The 25803-nt window shown below is 38.2% G+C and overlaps 1 protein-coding gene across 3 annotated transcripts; it reads left to right on the plus strand.

Moving 5' to 3' along the window:
* Window positions 1-8450: 8450 nt before the first annotated feature.
* LOC121427223 (methylenetetrahydrofolate reductase-like) lies at window positions 8451-25803 on the plus strand. Of its 3 annotated transcripts, none has more exons than XM_041623521.1 (12): window positions 8451-8510; window positions 11174-11530; window positions 14778-15016; window positions 15346-15462; window positions 16092-16285; window positions 17033-17187; window positions 18919-19330; window positions 19716-19898; window positions 21820-21918; window positions 22404-22526; window positions 23293-23538; window positions 24434-25803. In XM_041623521.1, exons 2-12 carry the CDS (start codon window positions 11262-11264, stop codon window positions 24467-24469), a joined length of 2073 nt encoding a protein of 690 aa, XP_041479455.1. In that variant the 5' UTR covers window positions 8451-8510; window positions 11174-11261; the 3' UTR covers window positions 24470-25803. The 3 variants fall into 3 exon arrangements, with proteins under 3 accessions (XP_041479455.1, XP_041479454.1, XP_041479456.1); XM_041623520.1 differs by having other exon boundaries at window positions 8452-8555; XM_041623522.1 differs by lacking the exon at window positions 8451-8510 and adding an exon at window positions 8873-9032.

Genomic DNA, 25803 nt, shown 5'->3' on the forward strand with positions numbered 1-25803 from the left:
TGAAATTCCCCAAGGTTCAATCCTCGGCCCCCTTATGTTTTTAATTTATAAAATCACATGCCAAATTCAACCCAACATTTAAACTATATTTTATTTGCGGACGACACCAATGTATTTTGTAAAGGTCCCGACCCCCCAACGTTATTGGGGGGTCTAGCTTAGCCGGGTAATATAGGAGCGCTTCGAGCACCTAACAACAAGGTGGATATGTGCGCAATATAAATACCCTATATTATTATATATTGTTATTATTCAAATGTGTTAACACCCAATTAGCCAACATAAGTAATTGGATGAAGTCCAACAAGTTAATCTTGAACATCACTAAAACTAATCATATCATATTTGGAACTAAAACCACAATTTTGCCTGACTTAAACTTGTTTTATAGAAATGAAAAAAATTACACGTGTATCTCATACCATTTATTAAAGGAATAATCATCGATACTAAATTATCCTGGAACAATCATGTAAATAATTTGTGTAATACTCTGTCTAGAAATGTTGGATTTCTCTATAGATTGCAATTCTTGCCACAAAACGTCCTGCTTATGTTATTCATGCACTCATTTCTTCTCATATTAAATATAGTAGCATTGTCTGGGGCTTTACATCTAAAATTAAATATAGAACGGATTTATAAATTGCAGAAACGTGGAATTCGTGTTATAACACACTCCGCATATCTTGCCCATTGTCTACCTTTATTAAAAAAAATGCAGGTTCTACCTATAAATGAACTAATGTCATTAGATACAGCTACTTTTCTGTTTAATTTATCTAATAATTGTCTTCCAAAAATTTATAGCTTCATATTTACTCTGAACTATTCTATTCATAGTCATAATACCAGGAACGCTAAAAATATTCATCTTCTTCTTAACCACACATCAATAGCACAAAAGTCAATTTTCTTTAATGGTCCGATGCTTTGGAACAATCTCCCATTTTATTTTAAAAATAGTAAGACTGAAAAACAATTTAAACATCTGTATAAAAGACACCTCCTATTTACTTTACCAAATTAATTCAGAATTCACATATCGAATGGTTCCTTTCTATTTTCTTTCCCTCCTTTATTTTGTATTATACACTGTTCTCATTTATGTTATTTTATCTTTGTTTACTTGTACTGTAAGGGGTCATTTTTAACAAGCCATCTTTTGTGCTTTCCATGATCCCCCACTATACTTATATGTATTGAACATTGTCTTGATTTGTATATATTGTTGCTTTATAAAGTGGAAATAAATTGAATTGAATTAAATCATGAGAATAACAAAATATTTGTATTGTCGGCAAATAAGACAAATTACAAAATAGAGGAGGTTTTTATAATATCATTAACATAGAGTAGAAATAAAAGGGGACCTAAAATCGAACCCTGTGGAACACCACATCGAGCTAAAAGGATTCAGAGTCATAATTATCAAAAGTGACATGTTGCCTCCGATTATTCTTAATTGGTCTCGTATTCCATAATGGTTGAGTTTGGAGAGTAAAATATCATGGTAAAGAGTGCCAAATGCTTTACTTAGATCACAAAAAAAAATGTATATACGTGTTCTTTATTTGCTATGACATTTGTTATTTTGTCATAAATTTGAAGTAAAGCTGAGTCTGTTGAATAATTTTTCCTAAGACCATATTGATAAGAATTTAGAATATCGTGTTGATAAATTTTGAAAGGTCTTGTTCATATACAGATAGGACGGTAATTAGTTAATTCGTGGGGACTGTCTTTCTTAAAAGTTGGATTTACTTTTTCTATCTTAAATAAATCCGGGAAAACTCCTTGAGATAAGGAGTAATATGTAAGCCAGGGGGCTAGCAAGAGGGTGAGTTATTTGTTTAAGTACAAACATAGTGATGCATCAGAACCAAAAGATCTATAATTATGAAGGGTACGGACAATATTGATAATTTCAGAAGGGTTTGTTGGGGTTAAAAAAAGATTCCTGGTATGGATCTGGGAGATAATCGGTGAAATGTGCATCAGGAGTGTTTATTCTATTTGCTGATTCGGGTCCGATATTCGTAAAAAAAAATTAATGATTTCGCATAAAGACTGAGATAAAGTATTTTAGATCCATTAAGAGTAATGTTATCGCTTAGTGGGGATGGGTTTGTATCCGAAATTTCTTAAATGATTTTCCAAGTTATATTTGTATTTACACTGGTATTATTTATATTGTTAGTATAGTACGATTTTCGGGATATTCGAACCAATTTTGTTAGTTTATTATGATTTTGTGTTCAAGGAATTATCAGTTGGACTGCGTAATTGGTACTTATAGAACCGATTACGTTTCTGTATTGACTTCAGTACACCTATTTTATCCAAGGATTTAAGGGTTAATTACGTTGGGTTTTTAACTTTTAAAATCTTAGTATTTTCTGTCTGTTAATCAGTCTGCATGTCAAAAATTCCATAGTACTTAAACAGTCTTCCTTAGACTTAAAAACGATCTCTTTAAGTCCGTGGACAATTCAAAGGTCCCATTGCTGCTTCTACTTTATATGCATGAGCAGTGCCTTTGACACGATAGACCGCTCACGCTTGGTTGAAACACTTCAGAATAATTTTGCAATCAGTGGCAAAGCACTCAGATGGATTAAATCCCCGGGGGGCCACTTACATTGACGAGTGGATACCATGCGCGACCCAAAAAACACGTAAAAAGTATGTCTTTTTTCACGATAGGGCACGTTACGTACGTAACGTGATAAGGGTGTCAAAAACACAAAAATAATGAAAAAGGGTATCTATTTCCCTTGGAAGATTTACGTGTTTAGGGTCGAATTTGCGGGGATGATCAAACAAAATCAAAATGTTTTATAAAGGATGTCCTTTTTCCCCCAACACTTCGTGTTTAGAGTCCGATTTGCGCGAGATGTAGAATATGGGGTCGTACTAAACCAAATGAGGTAAAGCCGACGACCGAAGGACCCGTAACAATAAAACATTCCTGTACTTGTTTAGGGGTTCATTTCAGGGAATACTTGCCAAGAGTATCGTTTTGTTTCCAATACTTGTTAAGGGTAGGGTTTCACACGCCAGTACTTGTTAAGGGGTGCATTTTCAGAATATGGAAATTACGTGTTTAGGGTGCTTTTCGAAACCCCATGGTCGCGCATGGTATCCACATAATCCACTCGTATGGAAGTGCCCCCCCCCCCCCCGGGATTAAATCCTATCTTTCAGAGAGAAGGCAGTCAGTCGGAATGGATAATAATATGTCAGATGCATTCAAGGCGCCAGGTTTAATTCTAAGACACGAGCACCTCGGAAGCTCTTGCAGCGCAATAGAATATATAGTTGTAAACAAATGCATATTATTATTATTATCATCATTATTATTCTATTAATGATAGAAAAAAAGCCTAATGAGTATATAAATTTCATGAAATTAGTTGCATAATAAGGCACATCTTGGCCTTTAATGCCTGGGCAGAGTGAAGAGCAAAGCCCGACCACCCGCCACCCCCTCCCCCCCCCCCCCCCCAAAAAAAAAAGATAAATACAATAAAACCATTTCAGCAACAAAACTTAGAATTCACAACGGGGGAATTGAGACAAGACAGTGTTTAACTCTTCTATGCTTTACTTATTGAGAATTTAGTGTTAAGAATTAAACTTTGTTGTTTAAGATTTTAGATAACTTACTTGTTTAAAAAGTTAAAACAACTACTGAAAGGTTCATATACTAAACTGCGTTTTATACAAATTTGATTTCAAACAACGTTTTTACTGTGTATGTTTCTCTTGATATAATTCAAATACGATATGTTTGGTTTTATTTTTTTTATATTGGAAACAGCAAAACGATATTTCAAAAACATTGCCCTTATGGAAGATGTCACTTTGGTCCAAACATTTTAAAAATTGCTAAACGTTGAAAATACGGTGTATTAACGTTGTTAAAACGTTATTACAAGACATTCACATTACTAAAATGTTATAAAGTATTTTAAATGCTCTTTGGAAGGCCTACTCTAAAATCAATAATGTTATAACCTGTATTATAAACGTATTAGTCGGGCCTACATTAACTTTGTATACATGAATAACTACAATGTATTATTTTCGGTGTGTCGACGAAAAGCCGATCTGCATGACTTAAGTCAAATAGGGAATGACTGCATGGTCTGCAGACAGTGAATGAACCAAGTTGTCGACATACAAAACTTTCTAGAAAAAAAGTTCGAATTGGGACCTTTGTCCTGGATTTGGAAACCTCAAGAAAAAGTGTTTCCAAAAAGGTTCGTAACAGTAGCGTAATGAGCCAAATATTTTGAAGGGGGCCAGATATAGGGGAAAAAATATATTTAGAAAAAAAACTGCAAGCGAGCGATTTATTCAGAAAATGATATAATTTTTCACCCCTCTCCCTTTTCCTTTTCTTATCTTTTCTCTGTTTTTCCTTGGTTGTTAATTTTTTTTCTCGGGTTGAGCAAGCGTCCAATCCCCCTTTATTTTGAGGGCGACTAGATTGATGTATCGGGTAAAAGTTGCGAGCGAAGCGAGTGTACAAACATTTCTTTATTTTTTTTTGTTTAAATTTATAATATTATTTTGACATAATATTCAGAAAATTATATCATATTTTACCCTTCTTACCTGACTTTCCTTTTCTCTTTTTCTTTCTTGTTCTTTAAAAACAATAAGGAGGGCGAGGGGGCAAGCCCTCTTGTACGCCACTGGTTCTTACTGAATACGGGAAATAATCATCTACTGTCTGGTTCCACATTCCATTCGGAATCTGGCCTCATAATAGAACCAGAACGTGAATATATTCCGTATTAGCAGGGTATAAATTTTAAAGTTCGCTGTCACAGTCTCCGCTCGTAAATTCGTTGAATGGATGGTAGTACCTTTTTTCTCCACCGCATTTTTTTAATGAAACTTAATGAGAGTTTTTTTATGCGATTACATACTCAAACACAATTACTTTATCACCATGTGTCCCATATCGAATTGCAGGGGTAGTTTTCATAATTTCTTATTTATTTCAATATTCATAGCTGATTAACCAAAACGTTCCTCATATGACCTGATTGTCACAATATTCATATCTAAGTACCATATTTCCCCGGCCATGGGGAGGGGTAGGAGCTAAATCTATGATTCAAACATTTCTTATGCTTATATAATTTGCCTCTGCATTTTTTTCCTCATTATGTTGTGCTTTTTTCTTGTATTTATGTCTTATACTCCTGTTATAATAAAAATGTCACTTGATTATTTGTAATTTAGTTTCATGCATTGTAAATTTATTTACAATTGTAGAGCGTTGTGGATTAGTCTTCGGACTTTGAAACAGAGGGTCGTGGGTTCGAATCCCAGCCATGGCGTAATTTCCTTCAGCAAGAAACTGATCCACAATGTGCTGCACTCAACCCAGGTGAGGTAAATGGGTACCGGTAGGAAGTAATTCCTTAAGAAGCTGTGTGCGCTATGAACGCCTAGCTTAGATGGGTAATATAGGAGCGCCTTGAGCACCTAACAAGGTGGATATGTGCGCAATATAAATATCCTATATTATTATTATTATTTGTTCATTCAGTCCAATAAATGCAGAAGATCCTGCCAAAAACAAACCATGCTGCCACTATGACCCCTGGAGGGGGCACATAATGGCAGCATTGCGTATGTCCTTATTATGACTCCCTTTTATATATATAAACAAGCTGCGTATCTGAACAAACATGCATGCGCGTATTATGATTTTTCCCTATATAATCTAGAATCTGGCCATTCTAAATTCATTTCTTTATTATGAAAATAAATAATGCAAGCACGAAGCGCAAGCTTGAAATATTTGATATTCCGATCTGAAAAAAGTGTGAATTTAAGCACTATTTTCAAACACTGTGTAGGAAAATCCTGAAGTGGAGGGGGGTCCTACAAAATACGTCGTTCATTTTCATTACATTTCTGTCATACCTACCAGATTTCCAGGGGGTGCTGCTTATGGAAAATTACACACGCAACTCCCCGAAACAAAATTTGTGTGGTGCTTCAACGCCCTCTGCTTCCCAAGGCCATGCTTTTCTGGTATTTGGTGTTTTGATACCCTTATTACGTTAAGTACCTAAAGGTCAAGTCCACCCCAGAATAATGTTCATTTTAATAAATAAAGGAAAATCAAATTAGCATAATGCTGAAAATTTCATCAAAATCGGATGTAAAATAAGAAAGTTAAGACATTTTAAAGTTTCGATTATTTTTCACAAAACAGTGATATGCACAACTCAGTGGCATGCAAATGAGACGGGCGATGATTTATTTTTATTTATTTCAAATCTTTATCCAGAGTAGCCTGTTCAGCTTTATACAAACAAATATGCAAAATTATATACAATTAAAACGTTAATTAAAATCGCTGGTCTTCCACGGGGCTTTGCAGAGACAAACAGTAATACACATCAAAATAAGATTCAGAATGAGAAAGTAAAAGGACACGGTAAGAGAGGGAGAAAGAGAGGGAGAGAGAGAAAGTGGGTAGAGGCTCCCTGAGAGGGGGAGAGTGAGAGTTCAGCGGAGCAAAGAATATTTGACCCTTGATGTCCCTCACTCACTATTTCTTTCGTTTTTTATTGTTTGAATCTAAATTTATATTAGATTTGACAAAACTTAACAACTTGACTGAACCATGTTAATTCCACATGTTCACGGAGGAATCAATCGTTGTTTCACTTGAAAATGAGGACAAAATAGGAATCAACTATTTGTTGGGGTGGACTTGTAAGTATACGTGCCCACTCTTGTAAAAAAGATATAGGTTTGCGCGCGTTTCTAACTGAGGTCGCTCCTGGTATCCCAATCGTCAATGGAAGTGCCCCCAGGACATGCATAATCTCTAATATTATAAATATAAAGAAAGTATATATAGGTTTAGCAGCATCGAGCTTTAAAGAAAAAAAAGAGGGGGAGGTGCTATTTAGCGGGCCTATACTCAGTGATGCATGCGTGATAAATAATAAAGTTTAGTTCTAATGCCGGTTTCGCCGGGGGGTGTTCTGTTAATTTTCTTCTTGGGGTTATGTATACTTGGGGGTGCATGGGTAATCATCTGGAACCCACCAATTAATCACCACCCATCTCCCACCGGCCACCGGTGTCCCCTCGAATTGATGGCTACCCCCCGGGGGCCACTTACATTGACGAATGGATACCATACGCGACCCCAAAAACACGTAAAAAGGATGTCTTTTTCACGATATGGTACGTTACGTACGTAACGTGATAAGGGTGTCAAAAACACAAAAATAATGAAAAAAGGGTATCTATTTCGCTAGGAAAATTACGTGTTTAGGGTCGAATTTGCGGGGATGATAAAACAAAATTAAAATGTTTTATAAAGGATGTCCTTTTTGCCCAAACACTTCGTGTTTAGAGTCCGATAAGCGTGGGGTGTAGAAGGTGGGGTCGTACTAAACAAAATAAGGTAAAGCCGACGACCGAAGGACGTACCAATAAAACATTCCTGTACTTGTTTAGGGGTTCATTTTAAGGAATATTTGCCAAGAGTATCGTTTTGTTTCCAATACTTGTTAAGGGTAGGGTTTCACATGCCAATACTTGTTAAGGGGTGCAGTTTCAGAATATGGAAATTACGTGTTTAGGGTGCTTTTCGAGACCCCATGGTCGCGCATATCCACTCGTGAATGGAAGCCGTGGCCCCCGGGGGCTACCCACTTCGAATTACCAGCTCAACGTCACAGTTTTGCTCCACCGGCCCCCGCCCCAGAGAGAAAAAAAAATGAGGTCGGTGGCTGGTGTATTCAGTCACTCTTCTGAAATTTCGCGAGCTCTCATTAAGAAAAAAAAATCCATGATAGAATTCGATACAATGAGGTACAATCAATGCACCATTTTCCCTTTTTCGGGGGAGGGGGGGGGGTCGAGGTGCACTCTAAATTACATGGATTTAAAATAAGTCCAGATGGACTGTAGTTAGGGACTAATCGAATTCCGGATTTAGTTTGAATCCTTAAGATTCATTTTTAAATCTCGAAAGATTTAAATTTAAATCATTTGAGATTTGAATTTAAGTCTCTTGGATTAAAACTAAATCCAGAAATCGATTGGTCCCTAACTACAGTCCATCTGGACTTATTTTAAATCCCTGTAATTTAGAGTGTGGTCTCACAACGCCATTTATTACAATTTAAAGAAAAAGGACGTTTAAAATGCATGCCTTTATTTTACGCCCAACTTTCGAAGCTCAGCGCTGAATGCGCAACATGCTCTTGACTTTGTAGATAGGTGGAAAGAAATGAACATGAGTTCAATTCGTGATGTGATATTCCAATCAACCTTTGATTCTCTGGTGTGATGATTATCGATACAGCATTTCAGTGGTTTCGCTGTAACGTTAGAGGGCGCTCAACGAACTGTCGCACTGCATGCACTACTGCCGAACGGAATAAAATTACGCTGCGATCTTGTCTGGGTCTCTTTCGCTTCTCAACCTTCGCCGAACGTACGTCTAGGCAGCTGCTGTATGTAAACGAGATTTCGTAGTCTTGTTCTGCTTTGTTGTACAGGCACGTATCGTCTACCCTTCAATTAATTTCGTCAAGCTAAGCCTACTTTAGTTTAAAATGTGAAGTTTGTTGGGCATGCGTTTGTTGGCCAATTTGTTTGTTGTTTTCACCATTTTGCATTTTCAGGGAGGAAACTGCGCCGCGCAGAACACAAAAGTGCACGCAATTTTAGAGAACTGAGATCAAGATAACTCATGTCTCTGTGTGAACAAATTTAGACTACGGTACGGTATACGGTAGTTTTGATCTGCGGGATATTATCAACAACAACAGATGGCCTGGCCCTTGCCCTCGTGAGATCAGAGACAGAGATCGGGCTCTTTAAAAACTTAGTTTCACTTCAATTCGTTTGCCAGAAAAGAGATTCTAGATCTAGGCCTTCATCGAAAAAAAGGTCTAGGCTAGATCTAATTAGGCCTACATGTAGATGCGACTTTTGAAAAGGAATTCGGGACAGCATCATGGCTTGGCTTGAGAGTGAGAGTGAGTTGAGGGGTGGCTGCGCTGCCCTCCGTTCTCGCTCCGGCTCCGCTTGCCGCCGAGTCTCTTGCCATGCTTGCGAGACGTCTGGGCCGGGCCGATCGCACGAAATCCAAAACTAAAGGGTCTTCGAGTCTTTCAAAGACTCTTTGCAAGAACTGTCTTTCATAAATTGTCGCCCATTTTTTTATGATGCACCATGTGAAATGCATTTCAAATGAATTATCTGTAAAGTGTAAACATTTTAGTCATCCGTTAAAATAAACAAAATATTTAATTAATGATGTGAAAAATTTTGATGATATCTCATGAAATAAGAATTAAGATTTTATTTGAAAGCAAGCTAAGCCTAAGAATTGTATTTGTTTATCAATATCATTAATTTCAGAAACACCCTGCTTGCTAGCCTTGCTTTATAGTGCATCATAAACTTAAAAGATGGGTGACAGGAAACATGGGAAAGACTGTTGGAAAGAGCCTTTCCTGCAATCTGGCTCTGCGGGGCGGCATCCCTGGGCCTGGCCCTCCGGCTCTGAGGCCGAGGCACCGTCGATTCAATTCAATTGTAGTCAAAGAAGCAGGAGGACTTTTAAAAAAAATCAGAAAATGTTTAATAACTTCTGTGAAACCGCAGAATTTTCAGTCTGCATCATGCCTCGCTTTAGCTGGACGCCATGCAAGCCAAGGCAATAATACCTTCAAAAAACAATTGATACTTTTGTTTTTAGGTTAATAATATTATTGTTGCTGGCCACTTTTGGAAATCAACAACGAATTTACAAAATGAGCGAAACCACCAGTGGCGTGCCTGACCGTTTGTCAACAAACGGTCTAATATGTTACCAAAGTCTAGACTACAGACAAGTCAAAAGACTGGACACTTTGCCAACTTATCGTAATGCTTTGCATCAATTTGTGTGTAAAATAGTAATGCCTGGAGGCTGGACCCTAACCCAGGGAGCTCCGGCCCGCGCAGCGAGCGGGAGCCCAGGGGCTTACCGTGTATTTGACCATTCTCATGGGACTAGCGTGATTCATGGTCTAAATATTTCTCCAAATGAATTGTGAAAAGAGAAATTATGCACTTACCATGATTGTATGGATGAAACGAGTGGCAGTTTTCCTGACATCTGGGCACAGACTCAAAAAAAACCTCAAAAAACCAAAAGTTCTCTTCTACCCCCGTCTCGATCGGCCATTTTTGTTATGAATTGTAACAAAATGGCCGATCAAAACGGGTAGAAGGAGAGAACTTTTGGGTAAGCTGGACCCTAGTCTTTTCCTTGTAGGCCTAGGCTCATTGGCGGCGGAAGCAAAACATTTTAGGAGGGGACAACCAAAAAAATTTTGACAGGCAAAAAAAAAAAGGTTCTGAACCCAAAAATTTTAGGGGGGACGTAGGAAAATAAATTGACAAGCAAAAAAAAAAGGGTCATCAACAACAAATTTAGGGGGGACCGTCCCCCCCTCCTCAAATTTAGGGGGGAATACGTCCCGCCGCCTATGCCTAGGCTACATGTAGATCTAGTGTCTGATATATAAAGTAGTGCACCTCTTAAAAGACGAAAAATAGCTGTCCCTGAACTTGAAGTGGAACAGCAGCATCAACATGAATGAACATATTAGGCCTATGATATATATTTGGAAGTCCAAAGAAGTCACCATCCAAAGCCTGAAGAGCTTAAGCCTGTATCTATGATTTTATTAATCTATTATTCATCTCCATCCACCAATATTTTTTTACCTAAAAAATGGAGGGGTGATGGACAACTCAATAATACTTAATTACAGCTGCTATTCAGTGTGATTTTATAGACTAGATGTAGGCCTAGGCTGATATTAAATCCGCTGTTTCGGAGGAGTTTTTCAACATTTTATGATTTTTTTTAAATTTAGGGGATGCCGCAGAGCCAGACAAAGTCTTAGCAGAGCATATCCCTGACAGAAATCGACCTTTTTATCTGTCTAGACTAGATCTAGCTCTAAAATAAATACTGAACTTTATATTTTTGAAACATGCAGCTTACACTAATGTTCTATATTTTTTTAAGCTGAATAAATTACCCAAACTCTGTACATGTATGTTGATAATGCTTGTGGATCATGTCTCATGATATTCTCTGTCTATTAATTTGCAGGATAACACAAATTCACAGCATTACTTAGTATCCAGAAGTGGAAGATTACGCAGAAATCATCACAGCACTTTGGAATTCTTTGCCTATCATGGCAGTTGTGACACCAGTTGATCAAAATGGAGTTCCCCTACAGAAGGAAGCCTCGGCCTCAAATCTCCAAACCCTTATTCAAACGTTGCATCAGAATGGAAACCTGACGCCCACATCTCTTTCTCGCAGCCCCTCCCCGGATCCAGTCTTGCCCTTCATGCGACTGTCCGAGAAGATTGCCAACCGCATCGCCAATAAAGAACGCTGGTTCTCCTTGGAATTTTTTCCTCCCAGGACAGCTAATGGTGCAGTCAATCTCGTAGCAAGGTATGTGCAGTCATTTTCATCAATGTGCGGTTTTGCTGCAATATGTAGTGTAAAATTGAAATGGTTGCTGCCTTATGATTTTAATTTAGCAGAAATTTATTATCAGCAAGGACAACAGACGATTTCACCCTCATGACAACCAGAGTGGTTTGGTTCAACCATGTTTCTTATTATGTTGCCATAATACATGTATCTGCCACAAACAATATTAAGGAACATTTAGAAAAAAATGAATTTATGAAGGAGTTGTTGATTGAGAAACAAGAGGTACATGTAGCCTTCGAAAATTGAAATGAAAAAAGTAGCCTCGGAAAAGTAAAATCCATTTCCGGACCATGCGAAGAATGAAAATAAAATTGATTGAAATAACGATTTGAAAAATAATTGATTCTCATGATTTTGTTCAAAAGATTCAAAACCAACTATTTCATTGTTATACTTTTTTCTACACCATTTAAGCCTATTTTTAATTGATTTATGATATAAAAGTACGTGTATCTAGACTTCTACTTGTAATTTCTCATGATTATAGTAGTGAACGGGATGTTTGTAGGTTAGAAATAATTTTTTTTTTGGGGGGGTACACCCGGGGAGGGTGCAAATTCTTAAAAAGTTATTAATTTTTTGAAGTGCTGTACAGAGAAACTACTCTCCCCCCCCCCCCAAAAAAAAAGATAAAATGAATAATAATCATGATAATGATGAAGATATAAAAGAAGAATAATAAAAAAGATGAAACAAATAATAAGTAATGGAAAAAAGAAAATAGTAAAAAATAGGTCATCCTAAAAAGAAATATTAGGATTTAAAGTTGGTGAGAAATTTATTAAGGAGTGAACACAGCCAATGACTTTTAGAATGCAAAAGTAAAGTTCCCACTTGCTAGGTGAATAGGACACAGCTTACTTAGTATCCCTACGGCCCCCTTACCCCAGAATCTGTAACTCGGGGGGGGGGTTGCAAGTGACTGAAAAGTGTGGAGGTTAAACCTTAATAATACATGGAGGAATGTCGAGAACAGGAAGACCGGTGTAGAAGAGCGTCCCAAGACAAATGCCTCTATCACCTTGGGCTAACAAGGCGGAAAATGAGACACAAGGTCTAGTCAAGTTTATCATCCTGAAAAGCAAACTAAAGTAGATCTACAATGTAGATAAGCCATGATGGCTGATTATCATTGTCAAGGTGACCTCTGTCAGTTCAGGTGACGTCAATAGGGCAATGTCTCATAATACCGATAAACAACAAGCTTCTTGTCTTCTGATGTGTCTAGGTCATTTAAAGAGAAATTCCAGTAGTTGCAGTAAACACTGATTTCATGAGAAAGTCTGAAAAACAAGGCTTAATTGTCAGTATATCATCAAGGATCTAGATCTGGTACAGTTACATTAAGTGAACTTTGTGAAATCTTGAAATCTACGGTGAAAAATGTTCACACCGAAGATCTCTAACACAGATAAGCGCACGTGGGACAATGTATAATTATTTCTCAGCAATTACACAATTTCTTCCAGAATCCTTTGGCAAATGCGTTTTATTTATACAAACAGACACTTTGGTGGTCATTTCATTGGATTCTGTACGAACTAATTTTGATATTGTTACCAAAACTAGCATTTACCTTTAAAGGGCAAATGATCCATCAGCCTAATAATATCCTGCCCCACCCCCAAGTCATCCACTATACTAATATCTGGCCTTGTTCTTTGCCTGTGATGCAGTAGTATACAAGACTACATTGCACATAAGAGGGGGAGGGGGCACCCCCAGTATTCTCATAGAGTGAAATAGCCCCCATTCACTAGACCAAGTTTCATTCTGGTTGTGATTTTAAAAAAGGGAAGAAAGTGTGTCTCAAAGCTGTCCCAAAGACTACTTCATGAATGAGAGATGTAAATTGGACCCAAGACTGTAGGATAGACTAAGGATATTTTCTTTGTTTTCCGTATGCAGTCACTAAATTTGTAAAATAACTTGTGTTTTATAAAAATGTGCCTTTTAACACTACAGAGAGAAGGTGCTAATTATTTTCAAATGTAGAATTTCACTACAGTGGTCTGAATTTGTAGACTAGCGTAGATGAATGAGATTGTATTTTTGTAGCTTCTTCAAAATTCAGCAAGAGGAAATACAGTAAACTTATCTCAGATATGCCAATTAGAGTCTCTGACTGCAGACTAATAATGATTATTGTATCCCCGAACTGAGTTCGGAGGATACTATGGATTTGGCCTCCTCGCGCCGCCGCGTCTGTCGCAGAGATTTCCTTGTGAGTGCTCTATCAGCTGCATTTCTTCTCCAATCGTCTTCAAATTCGGCATGAAGGTTAAGCATGGTATAGCAAAGAAGCCCATCGATTTTGGTGTGGGCGGAAGTCAAAGGTCATTTTCAGGTCAACATTAAAGTTTACAAGACACCTAACTTCGCAACCGTAAGTCACTTTTCAACCAAACTTGGATGATAGATGGACTTGGGAAACCTGCATGTTATACTGCAGTCAGAGGTCAAATGGTAAGGTCAAAGGTCATTTTCAGGTCAACATAATAGTTTACATTCAAGACTCCCTTATGACACCTAACTCCGCAATCGTAAGTCGCTTTTCAACCAAACTTGGATGGTAGATGTTCTTGGGGCACCTGCATGTTACGCTGCAGTCAGAGGTCACATGGTAAGGTCAAAGGTCATTTTCAGGTCAACGTGAAAAGTTTACAAGCAAGACTCTCCTATGACACCTATTCTCTGCAACCGTAAGTCACTTTTCAACCAAACTTGGATGGTAGATGTTCTTGGGGCACCTTCATGTTATGCTGCAGTCAGAGGTCACATGGTAAGGTCAAAGGTCATTTTCAGGTCAACGTTGAAGTTAACATGCAAGACTCTCTTTCTCCGCAACCATAAGTCACTTTTCAACCACACTTGGATGGTAGATGGATTTGGGGGACCTGCATGCTAGGATCATTGTCGCCGTGATAATTTTATTTCTTGGTCAAATTTTTGTGTGAGCTCTATATTGCAATAACAGATGACGCGGTGGGCTCTGGGGATACATGTGCTCGGCTGCACGACCCACCGAGCATCTCTAGTTATATACCGGTAAAGCATTTATGAGGCGCCGATTATCTAGTTGTCTATTCAATGGCGCACTATATATTATATTACCCCGGCATTAGCTCCAGCTGCTTGGTGCATTCAAGGAATTAATCCATTTACAGTGTATTTTTCTCCATCTTTGATTCGATTTCCGTAGATTTGACCGTATGTTCCATGGTGGGCCCCTCTTCTGCGACATCACTTGGCACTCTGCCGGCAACCCTGGAGGGCGCAAGGAGACCAGCTCTATGGAGATAGCCAGGACCATGCTCAATTACTGCGGACTGGACACCATGCTTCATATGTGCTGTGTCAGTCAATCAGCAGAAGTCATCACCAGACATCTGGAATGGGCCAAAGAGTGTGGTATCCGCAACATCTTGGCCCTTCGTGGAGGTAATACTTGGATCGATGTTCAGTGCTGATTTAGATATTTTGAGTTTTGAAATGTGTTATTTTACAGGGAGCTTTCGCAGCATGGCCCAGGGGTGCTAGGGGTGAAGAGGCATTCCAAGATTTTTCTTTGGGGGCAACATTTTTATTTCCTTTTTATTGCTCCACATGCCATGTTTTGCCAATTAGAGTTTTTATCTTAAATTATGTTTGGGAAAATGATGAAAATTTTCCTGATGGTTTATGATTTTTGATATTATATCCTTTATATCAATGTTTCTGCTTTGAGAGTATACAAACAGAGAAAATAGTTTTACTATTTTTTTTCACAGATATTCCTGGTCACACAGATGAATGGCAACCCACTCCAGGAGGGTTTAACTATGCTGTTGATCTTGTCAAACATATTCGAAAAGTATTCGGGGACGATTTTGTCATTGCAGTTGCAGGTAAGTCGGAATCGCCAGTTAATAATTCGACTTCAGAGTACTGTAAGTTATGGTGACCATAAGAGGGGTGGGGGGAGGACATTGGAGGAGGGTTATTCCAAAGAAGAATAAAAGTGTTTACAATGGGTGCATTTCACCAAGTGCGTTAATTGCTATATCGGTGCATAGGTAATCTTTATTTACCTAGTTTGGAGTCCTTTCTCCCCCCCCTTCCATTGTGAGAAATGTTTTCAAACCAACTTGGTCTACATTGTATATCCTCGGTGAATTGATTATCTGCCTTGCAGGATGATCATGGGGAGATTATGATTTACCTCGGTTAAATTTTGTTGTAATACTGTCCTAGAAATAAGGAAGATGGAATGTGTTATTGGACACTTGCAGGTTGGAAGTGACAGTAACAGATTCAGGAGAGCGTTTCATCAACATTTTTCATCTGACAAATCCGACATCTTTCCTTGATTTTGATTTGATGAGACGCTAGGTTCCTAGGGTAACCATCAGTTAAAACGAGACTTGTGGGACAAAACGTCCACATGTCCTTTCTTGAAATACTCCCCTGATGAAAGCACCTGATGTGGAATAAGGAAATATCTTTTTACTGAGTTACCGTGGTGTTTGTTTGTCAGGCTACCCATCCGGTCACCCCGATGCTGTTAGCTACGAGGAGGATCTCAAGTGCCTGAAAGCCAAAGTCGATGCAGGTGCAGACTTCATCATCACGCAGCTCTTCTTTAAAGCCAAGACATTCCTCAAGTTTGTCCATGACTGTCGTGCAATAGGAATCACCGTGCCAATTATCCCGGGGATCATGCCCATACAGGTGAGACAAGAGAATATGCAGTAATTGCATTCTACGCACGAATAGAAAATGGTTGTTTAAACGTTAGGTTGTTTTCAAATTCTCTGACATTTTCATTCATGGTTTGATCATTAGTTAAATAATTTGAAATTTTCTTTTCATCACATCCATTTAAGAAGCAACAAAGTGTTTTATGGATGGTAATTGCCAGTAGCCCAAATAGTGTCACTGACATTCTACTTTAGTAACCTGGTCTATGCAATGTTTTCTTAGATTTTGTATTATGCATGATGTTGTGTCAGGGAAAGCTTTCACATCATCTTCAATTGGAATGGAAAATGGGCATTTGTGAAGGGTTTTTCTTGAGCCTAACAGCGAAATGGATTTTATTTCAGTTGTATACATATTTTAAAACAAAGTACCTGGAGTTGCATTAAACATTTCTTTGATGAGAGTGTTTGTAAAGGTAAATTGTCACAATATCATGATAGATCTTGGCCCTGTAACAGAAAGCTTAATGATGAATAGCAAATATGAAAGAACACTAATGATTGGTTCCTGGTCAGCATTTTGAATTGAATGAGCGTGTAACATTGATTTTGATTGGCGAGTCCATTGAGCAATTGATAGCTAATCTTTGTGTTACGAGCCCAGGTTTATTTACATAAGCCAACTCCATGAAGTCTTCAGTGTTGTGCATGTATTTGAATAAGATCATCAGACAACAACTACTAATATTACCATTACAAACAATATTGCTCTTATCAGGGTTATCACTCTCTAAGGAGTCTGGTGAAATTATCTAAGCTCGATGTTCCTCAGGAGATCATGGATGTGATTGAACCAATCAAAGAAAACGATGCTGCAATAAGGAACTACGGCATCCATCAGGCCGTCACTATGTGCAAAGAATTATTTGAAAGGTATGGAGTTACATTGTATTATCTGCAAATAAATCTTTGGCAGAAATTCATGGAGGGAAGTCTGCCAAAAACAAAGGGAATAGGTCAGAGTCTCTTTTCAAATTCAACATTTAGAGGACCGGCTGCAATTCAGATTTTAAAGTGGGTAACAATTGTTGCCAATCACATGAGCTTTAGATCAGCCATTCTCAATTAATTTTGTTGAAGCGCCCAATTTCTTGTTGAGAATCTGGACTGCTCCACTATCTAACATGCAAAGAGCGAAATATTGTGGTATGGGGGGGGTGCAGGACCACCTGAAGAGCAGAAAGCCTTTTAAATGGCTGAGAGGGGTTCTCCAACAGAAGATTTAAAAATACCAACATACTACACAATTTATGTAAAAATGATAAGTGACTTGCTCAAATTAGTGTTAACTATTATGTTTCTGTATGAAATTTTGTTCTTGATGAGGATCGTGTTTCAAAAGCAAACCGGGTATGTTGATCAGTGGTAGAGTGTCAGCCTCATGAACAGGAGGCCGTGGGTTCGATCCCCAACAGAGTCGTACAAAAAAAAATATCAAATTATACAGGAATGGAATCTTCTTCCCTGCAGTGGCGGAACCCAACAAAGCATTGGAGGGGCACATCATTGTTCGCAAACAACAAAGTGCCCCTCCAATGCTTTGTCTCCTCCGGGTCATGGTCTGCCACTGCTTCTGCCTTCTTGCTTGGCGCTCAGCATTTAGATTGGAGAAGGGTAATAATAACATACATGGAAATGCAGGGCCCTCTGCAGTTCCCTAACCGAAATGGCTACCCTGAGTAAATAAATAAAACGTAATTATGATTATTATTATTATAAAAAGCACTGTTCTCAAATCTATGTTCACATATTATGTACAGTCTTTGTACGAATCTCAAATGGATACATTAAATATGATCCTCCATAATAGGGGTTATCGAATGCTAGATTACACAAAATCAGAGGAAATCAATTAATCAAATAGCATTTAGATTTCAAAAAGAGCCGAGTTTTTATTTTCCCTTTGTTATTAAATGATCAAACCTCAATTCCAGATTAATAGTAGATCAACCTTTTATTTTCTATTTTCTTTTTCTATACCGGCTCCAATGCGCCACTCCGGAAGGCTCGGTGCGCCACAAGTGGCGCGCCACCATTTGAGAATCCCTGCTTTAGATCACATATATGCTCTTTATTTTGGGGGCCAATTTGCACAGGAGTGCAACAAGACTACAGCAAAATGCATTAACACTCTAATATTGAATGTGTTATTTCTATGTATACAAACCCAGTGTGCTGAGATGGTGCATGTGGTTTTACATGCCGAGATAAAAGGAGAATATTTGCAGCTTTGCTTAATAATTGACTTTGCTTTTTTTAAGTCAAACAAATTTGAATCCATTTCTTCTGCCCTAATATTCCAGACATGCCAGATAACATGCAGATTTGACTTTGTGATGTAGGGGCTATGCAGGCATCTTGGGTATCAACAGTGCAAAAGCTTCCAATTAGCCTTGTGGATTCGCACCATTGTACAGTAGGTACCCACCAGTGCACCACATTGCCACAAACACACACATACTTGTTCATACATGTAATTCATAGGACTATGATGGTTATCTGTAACAAGCGCATCTAACTCTTTTGTGGTTGCGTACACGTGCAGATGGCTAAACTTTCATTTGCGTAGTCTTTGGTGTTAAATTAGTTGTTTGCTTTTTCTAGCGGAGAAGTGTTTGGAATTCACATCTATACTCTCAACCGAGAGGTAGCCACCATCGAGATCCTTTCATCTCTTGGACTATGGTGTGGTGAGCCAAAGAGATCACTCCCGTGGAAGACCACCGCCAACCTCAAGCGAAAGCAGGAGGACGTGCGTCCCATCTTCTGGGCCTCCAGACCCAAGAGCTACGTTTACAGGACTCAAGAATGGGACGAGTTCCCCAATGGCCGCTGGGGCGATTCCTCGTCTCCAGCCTTTGGTGAGCTGAGGGACTACCATCTGTTTTACCTGACTAGCAAGTCCGACCAGAAGCAGTTGCGAGCCATGTGGGGCGAGGAGATTACCTGCGTTGAGGACGTCAGCGAGATCTTCACGTGCTACCTGTCGGGAGAACCCAACAGATATGGCAACAAGGTGGGCAGAGACCAGTTGATGACATTAATTTTGTAGTATTGGGAAGTAAAATTTAAAGATCGTAATCAATTCCAAGGAAGGATAGGTTTAGGATTTTTTTTTAAGTAGTCAAGTCAAGTGTTGGTCTTGTGCTTGGGAAGAAGGATGGCATTCTTGTAAAAAAATTTCCTGCATTTTTAAGAGGTTTGTTAAGGCATCCAATGTTTCTCCAAATTTGATAATGTTGAGCCAGTGCATTTTCTGACCTTATTTGCAGGTCACATGGTCATGTGGAGAGAATGAAATATGTTGTTCCTGTAAGATATATTTTGTTTCTTAAAGTGGTTCGTTTACATGTAACGTCCAATAATTTTTACCCATTTGATAACGTCAACCATATCCACAGGTCACGCGATTTCCATGGAACGACGACGAGGTGTCCTCCGAGACAATGAGGGTGTCGTCCCAGCTGGTGTCCATCAACAAGCGCGGCGTGCTCACCATCAACTCGCAACCCAACGTCAACGGTGAACCATCCTCCGATCCGGTGGTAGGATGGGGGGCATCTAATGGTTATGTCTACCAAAAGGTAACATAAGCCTGTTGACAGGGGCTCTTATTATCTGGCCTGACAGGTACTGTTTCACAGTGGTGAATGGTAAAGTAGCAGTGCGGTTGGTTCCTACTAATGCGCGCTACTCATCATTGCATGTTCTACCTCTTGCCAGTTAACCTCGTCATTTTGCCATTCTTTATTTTTTTTCTGACACATACCTTGTTAACATCATTTGCTCTTTGGTCTATTTCCTGCACTCAAAAGTTAACGAAAAAAAGCTTTTTTTGCCAGGCCAAAGCCTGAGATGTCTTCTATTTCATTCCCTTAAAGCCATTATGAACCAACACTAAACAAAGTAATAGGCTAATTTGTTTGTTGTATTATTGATTGCGTATAAAAGGGAATAGGATTAGAGTTGATCATAACAGAGGTAACAAGAGTGTTGGTCAGTTTATCATCAGTTGAATTCGTTGAGACGATCCATAATTAAAACCGAAGTTTAATTGTAATCCTGAAAAAGATCTTGAGTTTACTCTGACCATAATCAAGTTCTGACTTGAGATCTACATGTAGAGCTTACAGGTTAGCTACCTTTCCCCAAAGTGTAGCCATTCAGAATTTGTGAGGTATTCCAAGGAGCAAAAATGTCAGTAGAGCGAGTTTCATACCTCCTCTTCTATTTACCGTATACCATATACCGAACCTTTGCTGTATAGATGTCACTCAACAGGAATGGATGGTTTTAATGGAAGGTTTATTTAAGCCTTTTCCAGAAGCTTTCAAGTGCCATCTATACTTCTTGCCATGTCGATATGATAGCCTTATTATGTTGTCGTAGCATCATACGTCATCTTGTCAAGTAAAAAAAGAAAGGTAATTTGTCATCATGGTCACCTGGTTATTGCGAGTTACTTTATCGTGTGTATCAAGCGATTACTTCATGTAACTTCTACTCTTTGACTTTGCAAGCTTGGCAATATGCTTCATCTGGTAAATTGCCAATTCATCTACTGCCAACTCATCCAATCACTTCATGGTCTATTTTCATTTAGCCTAATGCCATTCCGTCCATCAACATTTTGTCGAACAACCATTTGGTCAAATCATCACTTTGTATAATCATCATTTCGTCTATGACCATTTCGTCTCATAATCAGTTGGTCTAATATTCATTTCATTGTCGTTTATTTTTTACAATTAACACTGTTCAATAAGACCAAATGTATTGACTAAATTGCTATTGGACCAACTGGTTATTAAGAAATAGTGAGGGGATGAATGGGCAATTAGACTAAGTGGATAGTTAATGATCTGATGGTAGACCAAATAATTGTAAAATATGAGTTGGCAATTGGACAAATTGGCATTAGACAAATTGGAAATAAACCCTCTATCTCAGCATGTAGTCATGCAACTTTATTAGAATTGACTTGGCAAGGTGATGTATGTATTAATGTCAACATACAAATTGTTTATAAGTCAACTTGTTAAGATGGTATCTCTCACTATGCCAATTCCACAAGGATATTAAGCCACCATGTCAATGAAAGTATCCTGCCATCTTGTCAAATAAATGACAATTTCAAGCTTTTGTCAATTTCAAAGTATTATTATAGCATGTACCTATTCATTACAGGCATGAAAAAATTGCCTTGAAATATTCTTTAAGGATATCCTTTTTGGGGGGTCTGATTTCTACCTTGCTCTTCCCAAACATTTTTGCTCTCTCCATGTTCTGTATTGCTTCTCATGTAGCTTTCTGTTTGTTCCCTTCTTCCTGCCTTTTTTGTGTTTGCTGGCTTTTCATTATGCATTGCATTAGCTTTCCCAATATGACTGACATTTCCCGTTTGATAAATACGTTGACAAGTAGACTTCATGCGTACATAGTTGCTAACACACTCAGTTCCACTAAAGTATTCCCCAATGTTTTTCTTGTTCATCCTTTCTGCAGGCGTACCTTGAGTTCTTCTGCTCTAGAGAGAACATTGCCGCTTTGCTTCACATTCTTCAGGACTTCCCTCTTGTCAACTACCACGTCGTCAATGCCAAGGTGTGTATGGTCTTTAGTTCATAAATGCCACTTGGTGTGCACCCTCTTTGTTTATATTTTGTTTGGTGTAACCCCACATTGTACAATCTTTTTGTTTTTTTGTATATATATAGATACTCGCTAAGCTTTGAATAATTTAGCGAAAGAGTTATTGTTGCACTCATTAAAACTTTTTGTCATACATTTTCACCATCTTTGGGATATTTCATGATTTTACTTTATATCTCAATTCTTATTTGCACATAATGTTCACATATTTTATGAAATTTATCTACCATATTCTACCTATGATGATTTCAACAGATTGGAGTCTGAATCAAAACATACCTTTTTTAGAAGCACATGTTTTATTAGCCCTATATAAAATTAAAACAAATCTTCCACATACATAAAGACTATTTATAATTGGTATTATGCGTCTCTAAGAACTGATTATCATTATTTCATCTAAAAGTAGTGGGTTTATTATTTTTCTCTGTGTGAAGGGCACTGAAACAATAACCAATGCCGACCGTCTCAAGCCGAACGCTGTGACATGGGGTGTCTTCCCCGGAGCAGAGGTCAAACAGCCCACCGTTGTGGACCCAGTCAGTTTCATGTCATGGAAGGTCAGTGATTGAACCCCTTGCCTAATGAAACCTGAGGGTCCCTGTACAAATCATATGGGAAGCACAATAGTCGGAAGTCAACCGGTTAATTGTGTTGAAGTGTTTTTATAGCATTATTTAGATGAGAGCTTGGAGTAATGAATGATAGAATAGACATTAAAGTATCTCTGCCCATGTGTATGTTGAGTCACTTTTGCCCCAGACGTATTTGCTGTTTGGCTTAGTCTATTTGTGAACCACAAGTTTTGTTGTTTTGAGAAACTTTGTGGTGTTCTGAATAAATGTATATTTTAAAAAAAAAGTGTATCAAAAAGTTTCTTGTCTATCCATTTGTTTCTTTTTTAGGTAAATGTATTTTTTTTCAGAGGAAATCATCTGTAATACTATTCTGATCATGACATAAAATTTATTTGATTTTGATTGGTAAGAATAGAAATAATGACATGAATTTTGACCAGGAACAGAATTTGCATTGTATTTGTACGTGGAAACATGTTTTTGCCATTTTGAGTCTGACATGCACTTACAAAATTACTGAGCATCTTCGGAACCATAACACAGAGGACCGCAAATTTCATCTCAAAAGTTGTGCCAGACCATTCAAACAATCAAACATTGTATCATTAACTTTTCACAATACAGATTTATCTCACAAACATTGAGGGAGACCATTAGGGCTAACTCTTTACCTATTTTCCAGTTGTGCTTTCAAAATCCCCCACATTTTCAGTTCAATTGACCATTAAAACTCTAATCTCTTCCACAGGACGAAGCATTTGGCTTGTGGCTAGAATCCTGGGGAACACTGTACAAGGAAGGCTCGCCCTCATGGCACATCATACAGTTCATCCACGACACCTACTTCCTGGTGAACCTCGTTGACAATGACTACGTCAAAGGCAACGTCCTGTTTGAAATCATTGAGCGTATGCTGCAGAGGTGCGAGAACTCCAAGGGAGACTGCCGAGTGAGAGATGTCGATGATGAATGCATTGCCACAAAGAAATTGAAGGTAATAACAGTATTTTATCTGATTTATTTATTTGTAGTTTTATGTACAGTGATTTTTCACAAAATTAATAATGCATTATCTTTATCACATTTGAAAATGTTTTCTGAACTCCAAAATATATATCACCATATCTCCGAGCTCACGTAAAGGAAATAAAGCAAATGAATGAGCAAGTGTGCACAAGTTGCACCTTCGCATCACCTGACCAGTTATTTGTAGTTTTATGTACAGTGATTTTTCACAAAATTAATAATGCATTATCTTTATCACATTTGAAAATGTTTTCTGAACTCCAAAATATATATCACCATATCTCCGAGCTCACGTAAAGGAAATAAAGCAAATGAATGAGCAAGTGTGCACAAGTTGCACCTTCGCATCACCTGACCAGTTAGTGATGCTATGGTACGCCAGATCTTCCAGGCTTGGCAGCGTATCATGACCCGCTCGCTATCATGCTCTTTCATGTGGACGTACATACATGTCAAGTTAAATATAAAATATTCATATCTGTAGTTAACATAGACAAACGACTACTTTGACACACATGATCAGTCGACTGCTTCGCCGTTCTCATTCACTCGTTTTAAAAGTCTCAATTGTAAAATATTTGTTTCGTCTGTTGATACATCCTAGGCCTTGTTACATAAAAACTACAATCAAATCATAGAATGTTGGATAACTGTATGTCTATTGCAAACCATGTACAGAAACGTATCAATTCTTATCTTGATTTGTCTGATAATGCAACATTTCATTACCCTGTTACATAGAAGCTGCAATGTATGTATCGATTTTAAAATGAAGCATAAATGCACATCTATGGCAAATCATGTATAGTATTTTACAATCAGTTGTAGTTATCAATTTTGTCTCTTTATGTTACATCTCCCAGGTTTCTGAAGAGGAGATGAGCTTGTCCAACGACTGAACGATGTCCTCTTGGTCGGATTAGGATCCCATCTGAAATACTATTGACAAGGCTCTGCACGAATGTCTACACCATTGCTTTGATCTTGAGCCATTGCGTTGGGCTGAAGCCTTCTTCACTCGTCTGAAATAAAGAAACTGTGCTGGATGACCATTATGATTTATGTATATTGTGCAGTATTATGAGAGGTGGCATTCCAAGTGGATAACTTAAATGTAAATGCCTAAATAGTGTTAGACTTGAAATTTCAAACACGGTGATATTTGTTTGAGCCATTATGGTTCATAAATTGCTATCATATGTTTAATGAAAACATTGAGTGATTTCAAGTGTGGTGTTCGGTGTTTGTGTTGAGAGCATGAAAAGGCCGCTGAACCGAGCTCCAGCACCAAGCTGGGTTCAGAGGAACAATACAGATTGCATTACGCGCACCTGCAATGTGCTGCTGATCATCTCAACTTTCGAAAGAAGTCTTGACAACGAACGTAAACTCGGTGAGAAGTTACAGTATAATCTCATTGTACAGAATGAAAAGGCTAAAATCACTTCAAGATTCCCCTGAAGTAAATATTATTTTCCATGAAAATATATATAGCTCTAAGGATTTGCAATCATTGTAACTGTAAAAACTAATTTTATGGGGATGTTTCACCCTTTTCCTAGTCGTGAGCTTCAGATAACCAACACCGAACTTGAAATCAGGATTTTCCCAATCCCTTGGGGTTCTTGTTGGTGAATGTGGAAATTACATGTAGGTCTTAAACACCAGCTTGCATGCTCGGTTCAGCAGATGACATTTAACACCACTGCTCAACACAAACTGCTGGAAAATGTATTTCCTGTGGTCAATCCCAACACCAGCCTCCTTTCAAGTAAGGAGTGACTGGTGTTGGTGTTGTGATCCATTGAGTCTTCTATTTTGGGCAAATTCACACAAACAGACTCTCCTTTGGTAAAACAAAGTGGGTCCCTTTCACACGAACGTGGATGCGATCCGTTGTACATTTTATGCAGGGAGCTGCTGGTAGAAATGACTGGAGCATTGCCTGGACTGCGACAATTGATGCGTTGTCATTTGAATTGTATTTTACAAAAAAGTCAACAGGTGACGTGAATGGAATTTTGAATTGTGTCCTGCTTAGATAGTTTCTTGGAATTTAGATATGTTGAGAGAATTTTTAATCAGTCAGATGCCAATTTTCCCTTAGCTTCTATGGCTTTATGTAATCACGGCCAGAACTTGGTAATCTACTTGTAGATCTGTGATATGCCTGCAAATTAATATCAAGTTCAAAGACTTTCAAATTATTATTCACTGCCACTGCTCAAGTTAA

Source organism: Lytechinus variegatus, chromosome 14, assembly GCF_018143015.1.
Source record: "Lytechinus variegatus isolate NC3 chromosome 14, Lvar_3.0, whole genome shotgun sequence".
In the NCBI taxonomy this organism is placed as follows: Eukaryota; Metazoa; Echinodermata; class Echinoidea; order Temnopleuroida; family Toxopneustidae; genus Lytechinus; species Lytechinus variegatus.

Excerpts from the sequence above, each read along its gene's own strand:
- LOC121427223 (XM_041623521.1), top strand. The coding sequence starts at position 11,262 with ATGGCAGTTGTGACACCAGTTGATCAAAATGGAGTTCCCCTACAGAAG. Across the intron at positions 17,188-18,918 it reads TGCAAAGAATTATTTGAAAG|CGGAGAAGTGTTTGGAATTC; the intron begins GTATGGAGTTAC and ends TGCTTTTTCTAG. Across the intron at positions 19,899-21,819 it reads ATGGTTATGTCTACCAAAAG|GCGTACCTTGAGTTCTTCTG; the intron begins GTAACATAAGCC and ends TCCTTTCTGCAG.